Genomic DNA, 25879 nt, shown 5'->3' with positions numbered 1-25879 from the left:
TGTGCATGTGTGGTCACTCCTGAATCCTCCCTCAGCTCTCCTCCCAGCACAGAGGACCACTAGTTACTCGAAAGCCAAGGGTTGATAGAGGGCAGGAGCCAGGGGCATTAAAGCAGAGTTATGATGGGATACATTCTGGGGATTTTCCTTTAATAAAAATGACTCCTAAAACCACAATACTATTCTTGGAATCCCAAAAAGCCATGGTGACAATCCATAAATCTGTCATTTTTCAGATGAGGAAGGTAAGGCTGAAAAGGTCAAATGACTTGTCCAAAGAGAGATACCAAACTAGGGAAAGAGCAGGATTTCATGGAGGCACAGATGAAGTATCAATGGGAAATAAGTAAACACATGCATATCTTTTTTTATTTTTTATTTTTTTTTAAAGATTTTATGTATTTGACAGAGAGAGACACAGCGAGAGAGGGAACACAAGCAGGAGGAGTGGGAGAGGAAGAAGCAGGCTTCCCGCGGAGCGGGGAGCCCAACTCGGGGCTCGATCCCAGGACCCCGGGATCATGACCTGAGCTGAAGTCAGCCGCTTAATGACTGAGCCACCCAGGCGCCCCACATATCTTTTTTTTAGACATCTGTTTAATCTCTATCCCCAAGCTGGGGCTCAAACTCATGACCCCGAGATCAAGAGCTGCATGTTCCACCAACTGAGCCAGCCAGGTACCCCAGATTATCTTTCCTTTTAAAGAAGTTTTTTTTTTTTTAATCAGTATGAAAATTACTTAAAATATGTCATCTCAAATTTTCATGGGCTACCTTCCTATGATATTACGTTTAGGCATGTAGAATGTGCCGTGATTATGAGTCGCCTGGCTGGGGTTAAAACAAGACTCTGTAGACTTGCAAAGGGACGTTATCCCTGGGGAGTGTGTTTCCCAAATAAGGGCAGCTGGAAGCAGTCAACTGTTACAGAAGGCAGTTTCCCAATCTTTTTAGGGATTCTGGGATCCTTGTGAAATCTCCGGAAAGGTCTATGAGCAGGGCCAGGCTAGAGCTGGGTTTCATTACCTTTGTCCACTCACGAGCAGTGGTTGGCTTTAGAACTCATGCATCTCCTCTTTAGTTCATTTAGCTACCAGAGGCCCTCCTAGAACTTAGCTCTTTAATAAACGGGTTGAGATCCTCTACAGATGAAATGGAAAGTGTGACACGCTAATGTGACCACAGTGTCTGCCCCGTTTTATCATCCACATGGCTACTTTCTACATACGTTGCTTTCTCGGCCCTGGATGCCCTTCTGCACGCCTCCCCTTTGTGCCTGTGAACCTCTGTCCCCCAGGACCCCTCCCTGGCTACGGTCCTCCCACCTCTACCCCCAGTTCTTTTCTCCAGGTTGTGTAGGCATCCTCCCTGGGTGCTCCACCATCTTGGTCTGACACCATTGTCTGCTCCACTTCGTACTGTGAAGTCTTTCAAAGTTGGGCTTGTGACTTTTGACCCTCGGCCCCAAGGGCTTACGACATAGCAGGTGCTCTTGCTATGGGGGGTTCAATAGTGGCCTCATGATGTTGTGGGCTCATTTCTATCACAGTTTATGGCTCATACATCTCCACTTATTAGGTATTGCATCCATTTGAACATAGGGAGTGGGTGGTAATTCCCTTTCAATCTATGGGCTGTATTTTGTATGTAGGATATGCTCAAATGTCTCATGGATGAAAGGATAGATGTTCTGGAGTAGTAGAGCAAAGCCTGCTTTGATCATAGTAGGAATCACCAAATAGAGACGTGCTTATCGTAAGAGCAGCCTTTGTGCTTTGATTTTAGAATGGTGGTCAAGGATTGTTGATTCAAAGCCCAGGATCTCTGAGACCACTGGTCTACCAGACGGCCTGCACTGGAATCACCTGTGAAGCTTATGAATGCAGATTCATACCCCACTTGGTACCGTTCCCTTAATCAGGATCTCATCTCTGCTGGGGTGGGGCCCTGCTTATTTATCGAGCAGCTTCAGTAATTCAGCACATAGCAGTGTGGACCAGCTGTGGTCTAAGCAGTCCATGCACTACCAAGTTTCCCAACTTGGCGTTGAGAACTTCATGACTTTTTCAAATGTGGGTATCACCTGTGCTATTATTTACTTAAATAACATCTTTTCTTAGTTTATCTTAAATTTTCCTTTAAGTCAATATATACACATTCTACTTCAATTTACTTGAGGAAATTGTACTTCCATATTATAAATGGAAGGCCAGCATCACTTGTCACAAAGAGTGTAAAAACAAATGGAAGGAAAACACAGCAGGATTATTACATTGCAACCAGACAGTGGTGCCTGTTGATGTCCCTGAGCGAGAGCCCTGCTCCCTTTGTGCAAAAGGGTGGTCAGCCAGTGGCTGGGGCAGTGTTAGGTCTACTAGACCAAACCGATGTTGCCCCAATTAAAAGACCTGGAAGGGGTCTAGGAAGGGAATAACGTGTCCCCTGTGATCTGAGTCCTGTCTGAGAGCATCTTGTACCCAGCCAGCAGTGGTGCTAATGTGCCTGGGTCCTGAGACACTCAAGGTCTGGGTTCCTTTAGTGAAGATCCCAGAATAATTTGGTGACCCTTTATCTAGAGGAGGGGGGAGAAGGCCCAGAGCCTTCCAGTGACCCGCTTGAGTGCTTTCAACTGTCTACTCCTAGGTATGAGTCCAAAGACCAGGTGAGGGTTAGGGCCTGAATCCTGGGACATGTGGATGACACCTGAAACCAACTAGTGCCCCTGTGGGCTCAGTGCAGGGGGGGGGGGGGTTGTTTCACATCAGAAGAGAGGATGCTCGGAAAGCAGTGCACAGATGGAATTGTTGTGTTGTTGATGAGGAGGTTGGCATTTTCTCTCTGGACCCAAATTGTCAGCCAGGGCATTTTCACGTGTCTCACTCTACAACTTCTGGACCTCATCCCCTCTATCACATCTGTTCAACACACTTATTTAGCATGTGGTAGGTCCTGGGAGTTGGGGGTTGGGGCTCAAAGTAGAAGCTTCTGTTAAGAGGCCAGCTCCCAGGTGGCCAGGTGATGACCACATGCCATGGCTCCACACGAGGCTCCACATTAGGAAGACTATACACGGTGCCCGCAGGGCCCCGTGGGAGGCTTTGGGCAGCTCTCCGCGTGGGACAGGGATCTGTTGTACCTCGATGGTGCAGAGTGGCTTCCAGAGAGGCAGAGAACTGGCCTGGGCATCAAGTTGGAGAGCCTGTTGACTCGGATGGGTCCAGGTCAGGTGGGAAACCTGAAACTGGAGGGGAGACCAGGGGATAGACTGAAGGGTCAGGGGACCCAGGTTGCTTGGCATCAGCCTCAGCTGAGAGTGGGGCCTGGACCTCAGGATGCACCTTGCCACAGCCTAGCTGCTGCTGAAAGACTGCCTGCCTCCCAGCCCCACTTCAGGTAACTGAAGCCCCTAATCTGGGCACACCGCTATGGAGAAGGAGTGTGGTGTCAAGGGACCCCGAGTCTGAGGTGACCATGGCTAGTGAAGCCCTGGATTTGAGCCAGTCCTCTGCCACCTGCCAGGGGGGTGAGCTCTGCAAGGCGCTTGGCCTCCCCAAGGTTCACTTCCCACCCATCCTGTCCCTATTCCTGCACGTGGGGAGAACAACCTACCATGACAATTTAGGTTGGGTAAAGCACTTTGTAAGCTCCTGGGAGCTGTTGGCTACCAGACTGCCATCGACAACACTCTTATTCCTTCCTGCATCGAGGCCAGCATACAAAGTCCTCCAAGAAATGTACACAGTCGGGCCCTGGGACAGCAGCTTCCTAAACTGCTGGCCACCTTGTGGGGCCAGGCGAGCCTTGCTGTGGGGATGACACCCCAAGCAGCTGTCCCTGCCCCCCCTCCTTTCTCAGAGTCTGCCCTCTAGAGCTCTAGAGTGTGCGCGTGCGCATTCAGGAGGAGAGTTGCTCTCCACGTGGCTCTGATTGCTGCTAATACTGTCAAGTTAAAAAATATAAATTGTGTCATTTCCATAGAAAATCGATGTGATGATTTCCTTGCTCCCACCCAGCCCTCCTCAGAAAGCAGTCTTTGGGACACACGGGAAAAGTTAGGAGAATTTCAGCGGGGGCCGGCGTGGGGACTGTGCTTGCTGAGTTTCCGTTTTTCCATTTTATTCTTGGGAGCAGAGAGGGTATTGGAGTATTTACAAGGACGCCCTGGCCAGCCAGTGGCAAATACTGTCTGCTCCCCGATGGACGGAAGCTGTGTCTCCAGCTATCGGATAGGTGGAGGAAAACTGCAAACGATGAAGACGGGAAAGTCTACAAACATGGGGCTTTTTTTGACGCTGAAGGCAAAATATTTGTCTTTCAATAGTTTTTGGTTCTCATCTAGAAATTTGTCTTAAGGGAAAGCCACTTAGGACCGGCCAGGATGCCTGAGCGCGCTCTCATGCCAGGAAAGCTATCAGGCTTCTACATTGGGACTGCAGGAGCAAACATCCTACGTGCCCTGGTACAGAGGTGACCTGCAAGCAGTTTCCTAGATGGAGGGCATCTTCAGAACTTTTAAAACGTGAGCTAAGCATCCTTGGTAGTTTCATGCCCAAGTTGGAGCTTCGGAGAGCAGCTCCCTCTTTGTATAAGGAATTATGCAAATATTTAGCTTACAGTGCATGTATTTGGATTCTGCTCCCTTATAACAATTGCATACTAAAGCAGGCATCTCTGGCAGCCGCCCCCTCATAAACTTAGCTTTCTTTAACATATTTAAAAAGTAAATAATTTTGGTATTGTGGTCTGCTGCAGACATCATTTGTAGTTTAGCCAGGATATTATTTGAGAACTGAAAAGCTCTCTAGGTATTACATCCGTATATAAACCATGTGTTAGAAAGATATAAATTCAGTTTTGAAATATTTGTTAGACTGCTTTTGGCTTTCAATCTGTGCCAAACATGTGCTTCGGTGACGGATGGAATCATGTGGACCCCTGAATGAAACTCTTTATTGTGTATAGATTTTGTCTTCCAGCAGCTGGGTTACACAAGCTGCGAGATTAAGAGGATCCAGTTACTTAAGAGGTGTGCTTTCGAGTGAGCTTACCATCTCTCTTTCCCCTTTGAAATATGTCACCTGGGCTCTTTGGTCTCAAATTCTGTGCCACAGTAAATATTGTCACCCACTCTGAATTGATTGAGAATAATTACGTTTCAGGCATTCTCGCATTCACTTGAAATTCTGAAACTAGAATGTGCTCCTAAGAATTGATTGAAATGTTTTGGCTTTGTGGGCCAGCGAACTGTTCGAGGAGCCTGGATCTGAGGCCGCCAGATAAAACAGAGGACGCCCAGCTCAGCCTGAATTTCAGATCAGGGTCGTGTAATATTACAGGGGACATACTTCTATTAAAAAAAAAATCATTTGTTGTTTATCTGAGATTCAGATTGAGCTGGATGTCATGCTTTTTTCCCCTACCTTTGGTAACCCTACAGAGATCCTGATTTATTGTCTGTTCTCATAAACAGTGACTGTCTAAGGAAATTCCTCGGTGATGAAGGTTTTGTGAGTTTGAAATTCCGTGGGGAATAGAGATGGAGGAAGTGTCTGTCAGTCCATAGAATAAACACGAATATCTGTTAGAACAAAGTCTGAGAAGGGATCAAGAGAGCACATCGGTCGCACTTGTGATTGGACTCGAGGTAACATCTTTTTCCCCTCGGAGACATCCACGTCCTCACGGGGGCCCTCCTTGCTGTTTGTGCGCACACTGTGCGGGCAGACCTGGGATGCGGTCGTTGCATCCCTCCCTCCCCTTCTCGGCCCTCTTCCCACACGTGGGAATGCCCAGAGCACACCTGTCCAAAGCCTGCTACAGTTGGTATCCTGGACCATGTCAACTGCCGTCCGTTTTCTGCTTCCACTCAGATTGCTCTTAGAGGTGCTCAGCCTCCCAGCCTTCCTCGCTAGGCCTTGTGCACCCTGAGGACAGAAGCAAGTCTGACTGAAGGGAAGAACACATATTGCGGAAGCTGGCGGGGAAACTGACTCTCAGGACAGCTTGCTTTCCTTCCTTTCTTCCCTCCCAAATGGCTACTTCAGATTGAGCTCTGCCACCGGCCACGTGTTAAGCCAAAGTCTGTCTTTCCACGAGACATCTCCTATACTTTCCTCAGCTCTCACGGGGATTAAGTATTGTGTACCCTGTTATGTACATTGGAAGGGTCCCAGAAAGGAGGAGGCTGCATGTGATCTCGATTCACGTGGAACCCTACACCCCCTCCCCGCCGCCCCTGAACAGCAGAAGGGGGATCCCCACTGGAGGGGCCGGCCTCCTCTACCCTGGGGAAGACGCTGGTTGACTCGGGAGTTGTTTGGTTGCTTGTTCATTTGAGAAATAAGCCTGTTTAATATTCTTAGCACATAACGTTTCATAGAAATAAATTCAAACAATGAAAAGTGGGCAGGAGATAGGAAAACATAATCCCCAAAATGAGAAATGAAAATAACTGATAAAAATACGAACAAGTTTAACTTCAGGGACAAATGCACATTAAAACAACAAGGAAAAGGGTTTTTTTTCCCCTTTACAAATGCTCAAATTTTATTTATTTATTTATTTATTTATTTATTTATTTATTTATTTATTTATTTATTTATTTATGAAAGAGAGAGAGTGAGCAGGGGGAGCAGCAGAGGGAGAGGGACAAGCAGACTCCCCCGCTGAGCAGGGAGCCCGGCCTGGGGCTCGATCCCAGAAACCTGAGATCATGACCTCGGCCTGAAATCCTAGAGTTGGACGCTTTACCGACTGAACCACCCAGGCATCCCACAAATGCTCAGATATTTTTGAGAGGGCTTTTTTCAGAACTTTTGGCTATGACTGGCTACTGAGTTGTTGACCTGCCAGGGCCCGGTCCTTGCTGAATGGACAGAAAACAGTCATGCTTCATATCCAGCAAAGAGCAGGAGGGAGCCCTGACCACTCTCTGCCCTTTCTCCCCTTCCCCCAGCATTCCTTTGTGCAGGGAGGCCATGGAACATTGTGCCTCCTCTTGTGGATGCCACTGGGCTCCCCTGTGTGGCCCAATGGGAGAGGGAAAGACAAGGCAAGCTCCGGGTAGTGACTGTGGTCCCCTCACCGTGGTGGCACTTGTATGGCTTATCAGCACTAATTTTAGAGAGGATTGAGAATCCGTTTAAAACAATGCAGCACTAGCATGAATTTTACACCAGAGCAATGACACTCAACCCAGAAATGCACTTGCTCTGGTAAGGTGCTTGTTGGCTAGTACGGGATTGGCTAGTTCTGTTGTCTCATGGGAGTAGATCAGAATAAAGATTTGTAGTATTGAGGGGAAATTGTTTAAAAGTTCCTAAACTGGACAAAAACTGAGACTGAAAGTATTTCTAATTGAAATTATTAAAAATGCTCCTAAGTCATTCTGTTTGCCTAATATTTATCAAATCTCAGAGAATTAAAACTTCTCTGAACTCAAGACTCTACCCCTGTGTTATACTAGTATTTTTTTTAATCCTGTTGGACTTATTTAAGTTAGGATTCCCGTTTGGGACCCTCCAATTCAACTGGCAAAGTCAACAACTAGAATATTAACAGTTGTAAAATACTGTCTTCCCCTGCCTTCAGACAGCCATGCTTTTCCCTTGGTCATTAGGATTTGGGCAGGTATTCCCTAGCTAATTCCCATAATCCCTCATCTTTACTTCCTCCATGTACCACCTTGAAGCCAAGACCCCCAGTCTTGCCATGTTCCCACCCCCAAACTGCCTGAGCCACAGGAGTCCCTACAGTTGAGTGTCCAGCAGGTAGAGATCGGGGAGGAATTGTTCCTGTAGTAGGGGCATGAGGCATAGCATGTGCCCCTGGTGTTGCATTTTGGAATTCTGAATATATTTTCTCATTAACAGACATAGGGTTTCAGGTCCATGAACTATTGTCTGAGTTAAAACTCAAAGTGCATTTTTCTCATAAAGAAGTTGAAGTATCCAACTGGTGGTAGGAGAGTCATCTACATTATGAGTTAGTAAGTATTTGGGAGCTAGCCTTCAAGAGCTCCTAGAGTCTATAGAGTCAAGTTCAAATTATCAGTCTGTGTTTACTTACTTTTGTTGTGCAGCACACTTGCTGAGTTTCAGCTCTCCCTTGGCTAGCATGGTAGATACACACTCTTGGGTAGAGAAGGGAATATTGGGCTTTCATGATCACAATTTCTATTATGGTCCCTCAGTTCTCTGTTCTGATCTTAATTTGGCTTTTCAAGGAAGATCTCCTGCTGGGAAGATAATGAGCAAAATGCCTTAGATGAGGATTCTGGTTGACTTGCCAGTTCTTTCTCATTAAAAGTAAGTAAATTGGAATCCTGGCTTATAAATAAGACACACGTGGGTTTGCTTCTGTGCATGGACCTGCAAAGGACCAGGCATTGCTGGGTAAGCTAAAAGTCACCTGTTACAACCTCCAAGCTGAGAACCAAGCCCCGGCCCCCTTCCCTATGTCATTATAATCACAACAAGGCTGTGGGAACTTTTCATTTGTTTGGTAATAATCCATTAAATAAATACATGTCTGCACATGAGCATAAACAAGGAAATTTGACAGACAGGGTCCCTACCTCTTGTGATTTTAGCTTGGGGAGTAGGGAGGTGGGGACAGACCAAAGGCTAAATAAATAAAACAAGTTCAGGTACTCATGGTTGCTGTGAAAGGAACAGCATAGGATGATGGCCTGGAGAGGATCTTGGGTTGGGGGGAAGCTTCTCTGAAGTGGTAACATTTGAGCTGAGATGAATAATGAGATTTGGAGTCGTGCAAAGGTTTGAGAGTTGGAAGTCTTCAGCAGAGGGAGCAGTAAGTGCAAAGAACATGAGGTAAGACATAGCTGGGTATAGTAAGGTGTCAGAAGGGTGGTCCGGGTGGTCACAACAGAGTGAGCAAGATGAAGGGATCAGGGGTCAGAGTTCTAAGACTTTAGGACACGGGAAAGGATTGAATCTTATTCCTAGCGTTTCCAGACCAGAGTGGTTGTTCATGCCTTGTGCGGTATGGCTGGAGCACAGATCTGAGAACTTGGCTGTTGTGGCTTGGCCTCCTGGCTTCTTGATTTGTTTGACCATGGGCTTAATTTCTCTGTGCCTGTTTTCTCACGTATTAAATGAAGATAAACTTCACAGGGTGTAGGGAAGTTTAAACAAGTTAAACTTTAAACAAGTTAAAGTTAAACTTGGCATGTAGCAGTTGTTCAGTTAGTGGTCACCATTGTGCTCGAGAAGTGCTTACTGATATGTCACCTATGCTCAACACTGAGTTTTTGGCCTATGAATGGTTCTCATTTATCCATTCTTCTCCAGCCTTCATACTCTCTCTTCTCATATAGAGAATGTTTCCAATATGGATGATTTACTCTGATTACTACTCTACTCTAGAATGTCTTCCCATTGCAATCAGTATCCAGACTCTGCCTTGGAAGGCCCACCATGATCCAGGCCTTGTTGACCCCTGTGCTTCTGCTCACATCTCTCTCCATCCCATCATCCACTCCACTGTAGCCACACCGACTGCTCTCTACTGCCTTGGGACATTACATCATGTTCTCTTGATGGAAAACAATGCTGTAGGTTTTTGCTCTTCTCAAATGGTCCTCTCCTTCAAGATTGGAAGAGGAAAAACCTGCAAGTAATGAGGCTATCTAGAAGGATTCAATTAAGAAATAGGAGAGCTTTCAGAAAACAAGAGCACAAAGAATCTCATTGGAGCTGTTGACTATGGGCCATAAGACAAAGACTGTGTCAGATCACGCAGCCATGTGACCATGTGACTTAAGGAACAAGGAATGGTGGTGGCATTGGCAAGACGTGTGTGATACAGAATGCCTTGTTGTCTGGGGAATGGAATGAAACCTTTGATTTTTAAATATGCTGAATCTGAGGTGATGATGGTGACAAGACATAGGAATTAAAATGCCCAGTCTGTATTGTAATACAGACTGCCCTTGGGTGAATTGGCCAGATGGAAAAATATCGATTTGGGCAACATCAGCTTAATGTTAATGAGTTCTATGGGGGACAATCAGAGTAGAGAGGGAAGATGGCCCAGAGCTGGGACTTAGGGGGCTGTTCAAGTCCCTCAGGGAGAGAAGAAGGCTGGGGAGAAAGGGTGATGAGTGGAGCAAGGCAAGGCCTGGTCAGAGAATGGTCAGGTGCTGCCAACTCAGTGTATATTCTAGCAGAGGTTGGTCGGTGGTGACACACGGTGCACCGAGAATGTGAGAGACTGCCCTCACATGGAACTGAGTTTCTAGTGTAGAAGGAAAGTGACGACTCCCTCACTGTTGTGTACTTCCATTTGCTAAATTTATTATAGCAAGTGGAATAAACTAGTTTTCATTCTTGTCCTTTTGCTGTTAACTTTCAATAATGGCTCTGGAGTATAGATTTTAATCATTGGTTCCATTCCCCCCCCCCCTTATATCCTTTGTGGCAAAGTAAATTTTGGAAAATTCTGACCCCACTCCAACCCCCAAAAGTAATCAAATGAATTCCTGCAGCACGTCTTGGTCCCTGTTATGAAGTGCAAAGTGAATGAATGTATTTGAAACACAAAGGGCTTGGGTTTTGCCATTAATTCTGCCATTTGTTGTTAGGAAACGTTAGGAATAATCCATATAATCACGTAATTCAGTCTGACCATTTGTAAAAGGGTCCTTGCTTTAGCTTCCACTGACCAGCTTAATAAGTTAATGTTGTAAATGATTTTGCTTCCTGTAAACAGGATACACTATGGGCATGGAGAATTATTTTTCTCTGTAGTAGACAGTGGTTGCTTGGGATATGAATCCATTTGAAACATTTGTGAGAAGCTATAACCAGCTTTCTTTGAGTTTGGAAATGACATATAAAACATCTTTTCAAAACTGTAATTGTTCCATAGTGCTTGATTGCTTTTATTTCTAAATGGGCTCTGTCCTCTGGCATGCACAAGTCTGTGTATCTGTGATGCCAGGAAAGCTGGTAAGAAAGTAAAACATTCGAGCAGTTGGTTTGTTGTCACCAGTCCAAATGATTGATTTTTTTAAGTTTATTTTTTTATTCATCATAAAAGTTTATCCATCATAAAAGTAATATGTGCTGATTATAGAAAAATCAGAGATACTTAGAAACATAAAGAAGAAAAACAGTGAATTCATAGTCCCGACACTCAGAAAAAATCTGGAAGAGCATTTTCATGTCTTTCTTTCCAAACACTGATTTTAAAACAAACAAAAAACTAAGCTAAATGACACCCATGTACACTTTACATCCATGATCTCACTTGGTCCTCTTGCCAGCCTTGTGTGGTGGATGATGGTCCCATAGCCTTCTGGACACAGAAGGAATCCGAGTGTCAAGGAAGAGAAACTTGCCCAAGATCATCCATAAATGGCCTGTGATGGGTGCAGGCTGTGTCTTCTGACTCAGTACACTGTGACTACTTCCTTTACATTGGGCTTCGTCTTGATAGTTTAGCCTGCCGGTGTGGATAAGTAAAATCTTAGACTCTGAGATAGTCTGGTTCTGTTTCAACATCCTTTTATCAAAGTATTTATGTGACTGTCAATTGGTGTCACCTTCCTAAACCAACTTTTTACTTCTGTACTCCCCCAGAGCCTTGTAGCCAATCATCCAAAAATGTTCAAGTGTTTAGAGCAACTTGTTATTTCTGTGTTCTCCAGAGTATCTGGGGGCACGTAGGAGGCCTTTCAGTTGCTTGAGGATCAACTGCTTTCACAGACCTCTGCCTTTTCCTACTCTAGAAAGCCTTGTCAGTTACTTGGTGCTTTTCACTTGACTGCAGCTGCCAAGTCTTTTCTTCTACCTGAATGAAGAGCAATATGAGAACAGAGAAAGGCAAGCACTCCAGTTTGCTGGTATTTGGAGCCCTCCGTGGTCACCAGCCATTTCTGGCTTCGGATGCTGAATTGCTCCGGAATGACATTATTCCTCCAAGATTCAGATTGAGTTTTAAAAGTGATTATTAATAGACTTTATTTTAAAGGATAGTTATAGATGTATAGGAAAACCGAGAAGATTGTATAGATCATTTCCATATTCTCCACAACCACTTTCCCCTGTTAACATCTTACATTAATATATACCTTTGTCATAACTTATGAACCAAAATTAAACCTTTTCAACTGAAGTTCATATGAACTTACTTACTTCCCTCATGTTTCCTCCCTTTTTTTTTTTTTTTATCTCATTCCCCTTTTCTGTTTCTCCATCCCATCCAGCATGTGACCCCACAGGACAGTCGTCCTGCCTTCTTGGACTCCTCTTGGCTGTGAGGGTTTCTTAGAGTGCCCTTGTTTTTGATGACCTTAACCGTTTCGAGGTGTGCTGGTCACGTGTATTGTAGGATCCACCTCTGTTGGCATTTGTCTCAGGTTAGACTGGGGTCATGGGTTTTGGGGAGTAAGACTGCAGAAGTAAAGGGTTATTTTTACCATATCCTTTAAAAGGTACATACCGACAATATGACATTGCTATTTATGTTGCCCTTGATCATCTGGCTGAAGTAGTGTTTTTCAGGTTTTTCCACTCTGAAATTACTCTTTTTCAGATTAACTTTTCCCTTGGTTCTTTTGAGCATCCCTGAACTATGTCATTTTAAAATCACATTCCTGATTTCCACCTGGGGAGTCTGCAGATGAAGTGAAAGAGTGACAGTGTTATTTGGTAAGTGCAAATAGGAATCTGAACCAAGGAAATACATTCGCCCTTTGTGGGAGCACTGCCGCCATATTTCCCTGAAAGAAGGAGTGGCTCAGTTCTATAAAATTTTCTTTAGCTTTCACATACTTGGGGCTAAGGAAAATGCTTTGTGAGTTTCCAGAGCCTTGTCCCCAGATTGGTTTGCAGTTTGTAATGGCTACCTCAGTTTCTTTTCCCCCAGCTAGATTTTCAAAAGAATATTTATCTTAATCCTACTTTTAGTGCCTCAGATCGATTCTCCTCTCTTAGGTCCATGCAGGTGTCGATATTTGTTTCGCTTCAAAGCCAGCACTCCATGTGTGTGCTGTTTAAGTTTTATCTTGAGTCGTAATCTCATCAGAGTTTGCTTCCCCAGTGATCCGCTGGGTGGCCTGAATGGGTGTCCACCAGTCCCTAAGCCCGGCATTTTCTTGTGATTGACAGGCAGTGCTCATTTTCACACTGTTAGCATGGTTCGGTCAGACAAACACCGTGTTGGAAGTCTGGAAACGTGCATTCAGATATCCTAAACTAACTTCATGCATTAAAGCATGGGTCCATTCACCTCCTCTGCCACTTTTTGAAAGCCCTTTGACTGCACTGAGCTTCCTCCACCCTGTAAGAATTAGGAAGGGAGAAAATATTGTTCCTCTTTGCAGAGGGCAGAACCTCAGGGGTAGGCTTGGAGAGCATAGATCGGAGGACTCAAGACCAGGGCCAGGCCTTGTGGCTCCAAGGTGTTCATTGTTCACTGTCCAGAACTCCACATCGGTTTCTCCCTGTGCGTAACTGAAGCCCATCGATGGACATCAGGTTGTTGTTCTTAATAAGGCAGGCAAAGGAGGATTGGCCAGAGCAGGGATGGGCAGGACTTTCATGGGCAGCCAGGTTCTGGGTGACTCATATGGGGGGGGTCCTCAGTCCCTCTTGCGCAGGTGTCTTCATTACTGGCTTTTCCAAGACTTTAAAAGCCATTGCTACAAAGATTCTTGCTTGCTTGCGGAATTGGGTCTTATACTTTCCCTGTTGGCCGGTCATAATCAAGTCTGAAGGTGAAAAGCTCAGGCAAGGACAAAAGCAAAATAGACATATACATTTCCCTTGGGAAAGTAAAGTTCATTATTATAGATGATAATTGTGTTAGAAACCAAACTATCTCATATGCTTTTTTCCCCACTATGAGACTGAAGCAAACTGGCCATTTTATTAAAATGGCAAGCAGTGTGTCTGGTTACCCAACAGAAAAAAAGCCAGAAGTTCCTCCCCAGTATAAACTATTCACATTTTTCATTTAAGCAACCGATTTTGTTGATGCCCAAATATTAGGAAAAACAAAATGTATGCAAACTGTATATTTTATAAGGTCATATTTTTTCCCTGGGCTTCTAAGGGCTTGGATGTATGCATCATTCAGGACCTGCTTTTATGGTTTGTCAACAAGATCACTTCATAAAATATATTGTGATATCTCACAGCTGTGTATAATTTACTCTGTCTATCCATGTAGCACAAATAAAATTTTTATTTGCATCATCTAAAAGAAATACCAGTGTATAAATACATAAGCAAAGCTCATAAGCAACGGTCTTCTGACTACAGATACTGCTGGGGGATATTGTGCAACCAATTAAAAAGCTGAGGGATGGCTTCATTATCCATGTACATAGATAATAAATACTGTACTCAGCAAACAGTGCAGTTACTCAATTTCTTAAAAGGGTTGCACAACATTCTCCAAGTGCTGGCACAGTCTGCCTCGAAATTCTCCTTGGAATATTTAGAAATAAAGCCTCTTAGACAAAAAGAATTCAGCCAAAAAGGACTTCTTTTGGATGAAGATGATGGACTATGTAGGTGGAAAGGGAAATGTTCAGTGCTTGGAGCATTTGGCCTTCAGGAGAGTAAATAACTCTCTCTCTCTGCTACCAAGAGTCTTGCAGGAAAAAGGTCCAGAGGACTAAAAACGTTCCTTGTATTTGGTTTGTGCAGCTTCAGCCTGATTGTCATATGGGAAGCCCCACAGAGGTTCCCCAGCTTCCCCCAAATCAAGGATGTGGACTTGCTACCCCTTCTAGCGCCCCTGCTGGCAGAGTCATGCTAATGATTCACCCAGGAGACCTGGACCTCATGGTGCCATCTCCTTCCTTCTAAAACATACAGTTTCTTGTCAAGTGAGTTGGGTCGCATGCAAAGGCTGTTCTCCAAGAGTCTGAGGCGGGGTGAAGATCTCCTCGGTCTTTGAGCAGTGAGGCTGGAATAGCCCTGGAGAGCATCCTGTCTTCCCCATGGTGGCTGGGTGGTGGGTGATGTAGAACTCCTGTTTTGGATTTAATAAGCCCTTGGACAACTGGATTTGTGACTAACCACTCAAGTTAGCAATCCACTTGTGTTGGAAGTTTAACTGCCAGAACTGCCAGGAACAAACAGCCTATAATCAAATTGGTTTGTTTTTGTAGAGAACACTTTTTAAATGCTTGCAGTCACTTTCTTAACAGTTTCGCTTGACTTTTCAAAAGATTAAAATGCTGGCCGTGGTGACTCTTGGCACGTGACATGGTTTTCATTGGTTTAGGGGAAAGTTCAGATGGATCTCCGATTCTTAGTCCATAATTGCTGGTATTTCAAAGCCTTCTTAGTCCAATTTGAATAACACACCTGCTCTCTGTTAAGATACATTCAGCTAATTACACTCTGTAGTCTGGCTCTGCAGGAGCTGTATAACTGGATCAGCATGAACTTCTGGAAATTCCGACTTGGGAATCCCACTGAGAGTCCTGAGCAAGAGACCCGGGTCTTGGCGAGAATGATGCTGGTGAAACCAGTGGATGTTGTTCTCTGTGCTTCATGCATATTTTCTCCTGGCCTTCCCAAGCTCTGCCTCATTTTATGGAAAAGGAAAGCACGTGCTGTCCTGCTGACTCATTCTTCCTCTGGTTCTGTGTGGGGCTGGAAGGTTCTCATCTTCACGTCTGGGCTAATGTGCACCCTCGCCCAACAAGTAAAGGTCTTTCCTGGCCTATCCATCAACAGGAGCCCTCCCCACGACTCTACCGTCAGCTCGGTTTTCTTGTTATCTTTTATTTGGAAGCCATCGCAAATTTACAGAAGCGGCACAAGGAAAACACTAAGCCCCCGTAGCCCTGTTCTTTCGTAGTCCTGACCGCTCTCTGAAATGGTCATGTTTTTCATCTTTCTGCCAACACAACACAAGTCATGAGGGCAGCTTTGTCTTTGCCCCTCTCTTAGACGCACAGGATGGAGAGAACTGAGTCTTCTGGTGTTAAGCTGCATTTACAAGATGAGGGTCCCAGCAGGGTAGGAAGAGGGGTTGTCTCCACCCCGGTGACATTAGTGCACACTGGCCCAAAGCGGAAATGATGGGCTTTTTGAATGGAAGACATCAGAGTGTCCATCAGAAGATAGGGAATAAATAGTTGTCGAATGAGTAAGTGAATGAGTGAACGAACCAACCAGGGGGCAAACAACTGGACCGGAGACCCACAGCTGATTCGTGGAAGAGTTGATACTGGTGCTGGGGTATGTCTTAGCCCTACTTGTACTGATGTCACACTACCGGGGAGCGCAATGAAGGGTATGAAATCAAGGTCATTTAAGCACCATCTCTGTGCTGCCACTGGCTGCCCCCTCTGGCCAGGAGAAGGGCTACAGCATTTTCCATTCAGATAGCAATTCTTTCCAGTTCTTCCACTTCCATCCAGCCCTCCGTCAGTGCCCACAGATGTCACCACCTAGAACCATCCCCCCTGGTTACAGGGCTGGAACCCTCATCACTTGAATGTGGGTTCATCCCCAAAAACTCAGCTTGTCCCGGGCCTGAGCCCCGCACACTCTCCTTCCTCCTTCATGTGGCTCATGGTCCTCTCCCCCTCACCCACACCCAACCCCTCATGGCCAGTGGGTCCACTCACCTCCTCTGCCACTGGCCGTGTCCCTGACTCTCTGCTCATCCCTGCCTGTGGTCCCTCAACACCTGGGAGTTTTAAATGCTTTGTGATCAGCTTGAGAATTTTCCAGAGGGGCTGTGTCAGACAGTTAATACTCAAGTAGTAATCCTTTTGTAACCTGAATATAACTGCAGACTTCCACATTGAGAATGATAAAATGGTGTGGATTTAAAAGTATTTGGAGAACTGTAAAATGTCTGGGATTAAAATTTCAATACCATTTGTGCCCAATAAATGTGAACTCCTTAGTAACTTAAAACGGTGCTATTATGACTCAGGTCTGAAAATTATGAGTCCTGGTTGAAGAAATGGGAATAACATGTGAGGGAATCTGCTCCCATCCTTTACCTTGAGGGATATACTGTGGTCGCACCAAATAGCAGGAACGTGACCTCATAGGAGAACAAGCCCAGAGAAATTACCCGACTTGTTAAGAAAGCGATACACTCTCCAGAAGAGAAAAAAATGTTATACTTTCCATTAGGATTGTTTATGGAAATGGGGCTAAAATGAACCTGTGTCGGGACATTAACTGGTTCGACAGGACCCCAAGAAACAAGATCATATAATAGTTTATTGAATGACTTAATTTTTTTTTGCATAAACCAGTCTAGTCAGTCTGAACTAGCAAATTAATTTTGTCTATAGAATCACTCACTGAAGCATATAAAATTAGCCTGCGTAAGTACAGAGAGGAGAATTGGCATTGTGTTGAGCTGATTCACTGGGACTTAAGTAAATGGATTTAGTCTTAATACAGCTAAAGCCTTGACATGTTTAATAGAGAGCTGATCTGAAGCAAGGCATTAATTCATCATTTAAAAAGTCACCACTTGTGTGTTTTTGTTGCTTGTTGAAGGATGGAATTATATACTTTGACTTCGATCATCACCCAGCACATGCCATAGGACTTGAAGGGAAAAATTAGCTTTTGTTTAAGTCACAAAATTGTTTGGCTAGATTGACAGAGAATTCATCACTTTTAACACTGATCATGACTTAATAGATAGTGCTGTTTCCCTGGCTCCCTTCGGCTTCCAAATATTTTCACTGCGTCATTTATGTCATAAGTGTCTGATGCCAGACTCTTCCTGACAAGAATGAAGAACAGGGCTGTTTTCTTTTTGATGCAGGGGTGAACCTGGGAAGCAAATTAGCACCTTCCATGCAGCTGGCTGGAAGAAGGGGCCGGGGAGGAGCTTACGAAGTCGTCCGTGTCTCTCTCTTGAATGGAGACCTCTGGGACCCAATGGAGAGCATCCATGCAAAGGTCAGTTGTTTCATTTTCTCTCATTTTCTGGACTTCTCTTGGATGGCTCAAGTTTAAAAATCACATTAACTGCATTCATATTCTTCTGTTCAAGTTTTGTCTTTATTCTAATGCTGACTTTATTCTTCTAGAGTGAAATCTTGATTCTTAAGAAGAGAAAATACCAGTTTTGATGTGACAGTCCTGATGAGTGGCCCAACATTATTTACATCTGTTGAAAGTTATTCTTCCAAACACACACCAGGGCTAACATTTCCAGATACATAATTTCTCTGTGTGTTTTACTGGAGTGCTGGGTATTTTTCTGTTGCATCGACATTTTGGTTTTATCCATCGCTTATTGGTAGAAACATGTTAATGTGACTTTTAAGGAAGTTCGTAATGAATTTTAATGCAGTTTTGTGCTTTATTTTGATACATGTTTTATTTGAGCCTTCTATGATGTAAAAGAATAATATAAAATAATTGCAATATTAGTGATTCAATTTAATATTTTGAGGAGTTTTAGCTGCCAAATCTACGTGACTTTCTTAAATTTCAGAACTTGATGAAACAGTTGGAAAGTGATAAAAATCTATAGAAATATGAGCTCTTTGGAGAGATCATACAGATGGCTTTGTCCTTGTGTTATGTGGAACTATTTTTAGATTATTTTTCATAATAGAAAACAGATTTTTTTTTTTTAAAGAGCAGTTGAGATTGTGAAAATCCTCTGTAGCTTTCTGGAAGGGCTGCAGTGGGCCACCTTTATGTGAGTAATGATAATATGATTTACATCATTATTTTCTAGAAAGGCTTTCAGTTGAAAGTGAGCATTCAGAAAGGTTGGAGATTTGGTTAAAGGATCCAAATGCTAAATCTGCACTTTTTGAGTATTTCTGTTTCATGGATACTGTTGCAAATTTAATATACAAAGTATAAGTCACTCATGGTGGTATTGATGGTGTTTCCTGGAAGAAAGACTTAAGACATTAAAGAATAGTTCATTGTGCCCTTAATCTGAAAAATTAGAAATGATATGATAGATGCAGAAAAGAGAAGAATATTATTTCAGAAAGTATGTCTTTAAAATATTTATAGGTGCTAATTAATAATACAAAAATATGGAACAATCTGAAGTTTCTTGGGTGGTGGAAACCATTGTGGGGGCTTTCCCTGATAGGAGGGGTGCCGAACTTAGTAAATAAAAGTACAGAATGCCCTTTAAACTTGGACTTTAGATAAACAGTGAATTTTGTTTGTAAGTCTGCCCCATGCAGTATTTGGGACATTGTTATTTATCAAAGTCCACATTTAACTGGTGTCCTGTATTTTACCTGGCCTCCCTATCTGGGGAGCGTATCAGAGCAACAACCTGATGAGGGTTCTCGGCATGCCCTTGGAGTGGACCCGTTCAGGTGGGCTCTGGTTTCGGACCTCCAGCTTTCTCCTCCCTGCCAGCCAGCCGTCATGTAGACATCAAGAAGCATCTGGCACATCTGCTTCTCGCCACAACCTGATGACTGTGGGCCACCAGCACCATCTTTATAGAAAACTTAGAAAACAATTATTATTTGATAACTGTCTTAGCTCCTCTGCAGTTCTACCTCCTGATTGGAACCATGCAGGTAGTAGGCATATACCAAGTACACTAAAGTAACTCCAGGTTACTGACATTACTTAAGAAAATAGGGACTTAGGTGATTTGGGGAACAGCATTTTGTCATAATGCCATGGGGCTCATGGAATCAGCATCATGGCTCTGTAGTTACAGTGTGTACCCATATGTTCTGGTTAACCACTAAGAGCCCACATGATAAAGGGTACATGTAAATGTCTGTTAATGTGCTTGTACGCGTGTGCCATAATCCTCCACGAGGTAGATGTGCGCACCGGTTTTGAGAATAGGGATTCCGCCTAATGGTGAGTATGTTTGTGTCTTGTTTTCAAATTGAACAGTCAACATTTTAATTTTAAACTGCATCAATATCCTCAAGTATTCAAAACATACATTAATGATCATTTTTTCCACACAACTATGCCTGCTGTACCTTAGAATGTAGTTTTAGTTACACATTCTTGCTTTTCTGCTCTGCTGTTTTATTCTTTGCTCTCTTGTATGTTTCTAGTCAACCAGTCTTTGACAGTTTGATTTAGTTTTAGGGAAGGCCCAGGCATCTTCCTTTTTATAAAGTGCTGCCAAGGGGATGCTTTTTTTTTTTTCTTTTTTAAGATTTTATTTATTTATTTGAGAGAGAGAGAGAGAAACAGCATGAGAGGGGAGAAGGTCAGAGGGAGAAGCAGGCTCCCCGCTGAGCCGGGAGCCCGATGCGGGGCTCGATCCCAGGACTCCGGGATCATGACCTGAGCCGAAGGCGGTCGCTTCACCGACTGAGCCGCCCAGGCGCCCTGCCAAGGGGATTCTAATGAGCACACAAGATTAGAACCATGGCATTATTGGAAACTGCTAGAGTGGTGGTCAACCTGACTGAGATAATTTAGGGAAAGGTACTGTCATATGGTCTCTCTCTCTCATTCTCTTTCTCCCTGCTCTGCGATTGAAATATGTCTGGATAGGATATTATTAGGCCTTTTATAAATCAAGGCATTATTGCCACTGATAATTTACTTGAAAGAGTAGGGGATGGGAAAGGACGTGACCTTGCATGAATTGGAGCTTCCAGCGTTTTGTTTGTTTGCTTGCTGTTGTTTTGATCTATAATATGAGGATAAGCTTACCTGCTTTTCCTCTCCCTTAGGGTCATTGTAAGAATGAGATGAAACAATGGCTGTAAAAATACATCAGGATCTAAAATCCAGCTACACAAATGTAAGGTGATATTGCAAGTTTAAAGTGTTTTAGGGACCCCTCTCCAATTTCATGTCTTGAAAAAACTCAATCCTGGACCCAGAGAAGACATGTCAGGATGTGACTTGATCAGGAGATGATCTCTGTTGAGCCCAGCCTTCGAATGCTCCCGGAAATTTCCAACTTCCAGCTTTCTCACATGAGAATGAATATGTGGAAATAGTGTGCGAAGTGGAAAGTAAAGACACAGACGGATGAGAACATGAAACCAAAGCTTCCCTTAGCATATTGTGGGTCTCAAATACCAAATATCGGATAACAACTAATTAAAATGGCAGAAGTAGATGCTGCTGCATGCATTGAAAGAAGCCTTTCATTTCCTTCAAAGGACCTCTGCTTCAGGCCTTCCAGGGAGACTTGTCATGGGGTTCCCCATCCAGGCTCGCCTCCCCTGCATTCCCACCCCCCAGGAGCAGCCTCCTCTCCCAGCGTTTTGTCACAACAATGGCCCTTGCCAAGGCCGTAGGTAGCCTCCCAACTTCCGAAGACAGCCTGTGCCCTTCACTCTTTATCTCACTCGCTTTGACACCGAATCACTCTCCTTTGAAATTCTCACTTCCTCTGGCTCCCCAGACCCTGTTCTCTCTTGTTTCTCCTCGCATGTTTTTAATTCTTGCTTTTTACTCCTCTTTTTGGCTTTGTCCCTTAACTGTTGGTTTCCACTGATTTTCTTCTGACAGAGTACTCCCGCTGGCCCTGTCATTCACTTCTGTGGCCTCATCGTCCCCCAGAGCAGCAGGGGGTGGGGGCCATTCACAGGAATGACTACAGCTTACATCAGCCACCGCACCTGAGCCCCTGCCGTGTGGGAAGTACGCTGTCAGGCGCATTTCATATGATGACCTCACCATCTGTCCTCTAACATACATGGACTTAAAATCCACATCACTCACTTTGCTTTGATTCTGAGATTCAGTCCCAACTTCCAATGGATTTCTGGCGCCTCCAGCTGAAAGTTCCCAATTATTTTATTTTTTTTTTTTAAAGATTTTATTTATTTATTTGACAGAGAGAGAGAGAGAGCACGAGAGCAGGAACACAAGCAGAGGGAGTGGAAGAGGGAGAAGCAGGCTTCCTGCCAAGCAGGGAGCCCGATATGGGACTCGATCCCAGGACCCTGGGATCATGACCTGAGCCGAAGGCAGACACTTAACAACTGAGCTACCCAGGCACCCCCCCAATTATTTTAAATGCGCTGTGCCCCAAAGTGGACACCGCCCCCTGTCCATCTTCCCTATTTTATTTAATAGCTCCTAGAAGATAAGATTATCATCCCCTTTTCGCCTCAGATCATGAGGTTGGAGACATGGTGAGGTTGAGTCCACTGGCCCAGTATGTCTAACACATGGCCCTTTCCCACCATGCCTCATTAGTCCTTCTCTGCTCCAGACATTCTACAAATGCAAGCAGGGCAATTTGTCTAAGACACAGATCTAGCCTGTAGCCTTCCTGCTTCCTACCCATAATGTCTGACTTCAAACCAGTTTCCTTGCATGATGCCCAAGATGCTTTACAGGCTGGGCTGTCCTGATGCTGAAGGCCCTACTCCTACCTCCCAGCCATTGAACTCATCCCGGTCAGCTTACTACCTAAATATGCCATGTTCTTTGTTGCCATATGCTGTGTCCCTGATATCTGAAGCCCCAGCTTAAATTGTACCTTCTCTTGTGAAGCTCATCTTGAGCTCCCGCGGACAAATCGGTCCTTCCTGTGTCTTTGTGCTCATAGTCACACGCATCTCCCTGATGTGAAGTCATGCCATGCACACACTTGACTCACGCAGATGGAGCCTGTGCACATGGCACAGACGGATGCTGCAGACACAAAGCTAGATCAGATGTATATATCCCCTGATCTGCCCACGGAGCAGGAGGGGTGGGCATGAGGGGGCAGCTGCATCTGCTGCTTCCTCAGGTCCTTCCACCTCTTGCTGGGCAAGCTGCTTATTGCCCGTTCTTCCCGTTGGACACCATTTTACAGCAGGGCCAAAAGAAAACCAGCTCAACTATGCTCAACCCAAGAAACATTCTAGAGAGAAGAAAGGGCCATGTCGAACTTGTATAAAAGCATGAAAACTGGGGTGCCTGGGTGACTCAGTTGGTTAAGCATCTGACTCGTGGTCTCCGCTCAGGTCATGATCTCAGGGTTGTGAGATTGAGCCCCATGCTGGGCTCCAAACTCACCCAGAGTCTGCTTGTCCCTCTCCCTCCCCCTCTGCCCCTCCTCCTACACACACACACACACACACACACACACACTCTCTCTCTCTCTCTCAAAGAAATAAATAAAATCTTTAAAAAGCATGAAAACCATAAGGCATTTTGAAGATTAATTTAGACTCTGCCTTAGGTACTGCTGCCTTCTGTGTTGGCTTTGGACCCCACCTTCACACGGTGTGGGACTCAGCCCTTTGGCACAGACCATACTGTGCTTTCATTACTACGTTATACTTCTAGTTCTCCCGCCAACCTGTGCCTTCCCTGGGGGCAGTGGCTTTATGCCCTCATCCCTTCATGCCGTGTTTGGCATCTAGTGGAACAAGGTAACCAGCTTTGTGGCCTGGCTCCGAGTTTTCCTGTGTGCCCAGAGCCCAGGTCACTCACTGGTGTGAAGATGGCCACAGTTACTACAGAAGATAGAGCAAATGAAAGTCAGCATTTGCACTCTATTCAAATGCCAGAGGGTGCCTTGGGAGCCTCTCCATTTCTGCAGAGTTTGCAAACCACTCTCCAACTACTGTAACTTTTTAGACGTTGCTGACCTCCCTTTAGCAACTACAGGGGCTTTTAAATCACGTAGAGGTCTTTTATAGCTTGCTGGAATGCTGCATTTTTCACTTTTGTGGTTGCTAATGTCTTATCTGCAGTAACTCCCCACATTGCCTCTCTGTTCCAGGAAGGGTCCTGTTACTCTGTCTGGGTGGGTTTACATGGCCAGCCCTCTACGGAATGACTTTCCCCTTCTCTAAGAGATTATTCTGATAATTGCAGGAGTTGCTGCAGGCCAGCTTTTGGTGTCTGCTTCTTGGCTGAGTAAGCTCAACAGTTAGCCTTTCCGACTTATGGGACATTGAGCTTACATTAGTTTAAAGCTGGCCAATAGTGCTTCCTCTTAAGAATACAATATTAAAATACCCATCGTGAAGCTATTCCTTAGAAATGTATTATTTCCAGACCATGTAGTCTCCTAGGAAGGTCCGTACCCCCGACCCCCAACCACTTAGCTCCCATTGGACCCCCAGCCCCATGCCTTGCTTGACAATCCCCTTGAGACTGTGTGGGCACACAGGAGGCTCCTGTTTCAGCCTCACATAACCCGCCCAGCCAAGACCATGCCCAGCCTTCTGGGAGAGCGGGATTAGAGGGGGAAGAGCTGGCCCCCCTGTATCTTCAGGAACGCAACTGTCTTCCATCAGTCCCATGTACTGCGTAAGGAGAAAAGTGTTGGCACATGCTGAAATGGATTCAGGCTCCTGCACAGCCTCTGCCTCGCTGTGTACTGTTGGGCTGGTGGCAAGCCTCGGCCGAGCCTGTTTCCTCCTCTGTAAAGGAGATGGTAGCGGTCGCCTTGCTACCTGATGTCGCACCCTCAGCACGCTCCGTGAAGTGTCAGCCTCTTTTCCTTTCTCTTAACTTCTTCTGGGCCTTCTGGCAGGGCTTCTCAACCTTGGTGCTGTTGCCCATGAGGCTGGCTCGTTCTTTGTTGTGTATGCACGGGCAGGGGCCCGTCCTGTGTGATGGAGGGCGCTCAGCATCCCCCGCCCCACCCACCAGATGCCAGCAGTGCCTGTCCCCAACAGTCATGTCAACTCCCTATGTCCCCTGGGGAGGGGGAGGGTGAAAACTTGCCCCTTGAGAGCCACTGCACTGGGGGAAAGACTACAAAGGCTAAGGACAGTCACCGAGAACCTTCCCTTGACCAGAGGCTAGTAAACCTTTTCTGTGAAGAGCTCCGCAGTGATTCCGCAGCGCGGGCTCTGCGCTGTCTGCCTCAGCTGCCCAGCTCTGCCCCTTGTGGCATAAAGTCAGGCGTAGACAGTACCTAAACAACTGGGCATGGCCGTGTTCTAAAAAACTTCCTCTGTGGGCGTCAAAATTTGAATTTAAGGCAATTTAGGTAATTTTCATGTGTCGTGAAATCTTTTATTTTTTTTTAAATCCAAAAATGTAAAACCATTCTCAGCTCACAGGCAGTAGGCTGGACTTGGCCTGAGGGCAGGCTGTAGTTTGCAGCCCCTGAACTAGGTGTCCTTAGTGTACAGATGTCCCCCAGGGTGCCCCCAGCGGCCCTGCAGGGTGGGTGCTGTGCGCATGCGCAGGCCAGCGGGTGGCCGCGCCCCCGCTGGAACGGGACGTGGCAGGTCCGGCGACTGAGCCCAGGTCCCTTACATTCTGAAGTCTGGTGTTCTTTCCGTAGCGCTCTGCTGCTTCCCCAGGAAAATCTTCAGCTTTTCTCCCCTTGTGCACCGCATCGGGACGGGTTCGTAAATCCGGACTCCGGCCGGTCCTGATGGAGGGCAGGCGTGCTCTCCCGCTCGCTGTCAGTCATGCCGCCAAAGGCCTTCCCCGGCTTTCTTAAGCGAGATGTGAGTGCTGCTCCCATCCCTCCACGGCTTTTCTGTTCACTCCTCCCACTCGGCCAACACACAAGAAGGACAACGCAAGCCAAGCTATTGAGCTTGGTTCAGCTGTGATCCCCGCTTTGGGAGCTCGCCTCTCCATCAAGGAGGGGCTCTGGGACTACATTTCCACGTGGCTCACTGCTAACTCATTTATTGCTTGTGACTTCTTAGCAAAGCCCTAAGGTCATTTATTTTAAAATTGACTATTGAATCAGGTCTCCCCACAGTTTCTGCAACTCCCTCCCCATGCCACCGCCCCGCCAGACGTCTAGCATCATGATGGAACTGGGACTTTTTAAAAATATATTTTAAAATAACAAATTTAGGTAATGCTAGGAGATCGAGTGGTTTGCATTATTTAAACAGAGTTATTTTTTCTTCTTTATAATTCTTAGGTAAGACTCTCCACATCTGAGTGAGAGGTAGAGCATATAGTTGCTTGAGAGTAGGAGCAAAAGAGTCTGATGAATTCTGTTTTCAATTTTC

At 45.3% G+C, this 25879-nt stretch overlaps 1 protein-coding gene across 5 annotated transcripts in view; it reads left to right on the top strand.

The window, feature by feature from the left end:
* Nucleotides 1-25879, top strand: part of ADAM12 (ADAM metallopeptidase domain 12) — a 357064-nt gene that overhangs the window by 24823 nt on the left and 306362 nt on the right. For 4 of the 5 annotated variants that reach the window (XM_027596330.2, XM_027596333.2, XM_027596331.2 and 1 more), the window contains exon 2: nucleotides 17788-17924. In XM_027596330.2, coding sequence (XP_027452131.2) covers nucleotides 17788-17924 — 137 coding nt within the window. Of the gene's footprint in view, nucleotides 1-17787; nucleotides 17925-25879 lie in introns of those variants that run through there. The other variant, XM_027596332.2, reaches the window with a different exon arrangement.

Source organism: Zalophus californianus, chromosome 15 (assembly GCF_009762305.2).
Source record: "Zalophus californianus isolate mZalCal1 chromosome 15, mZalCal1.pri.v2, whole genome shotgun sequence".
Lineage (NCBI taxonomy): Eukaryota > Metazoa > Chordata > Mammalia > Carnivora > Otariidae > Zalophus > Zalophus californianus.
The sequence above is the reverse complement of the archived record's forward strand: the minus strand, read 5'-3'. Positions and strand labels throughout refer to the sequence as shown.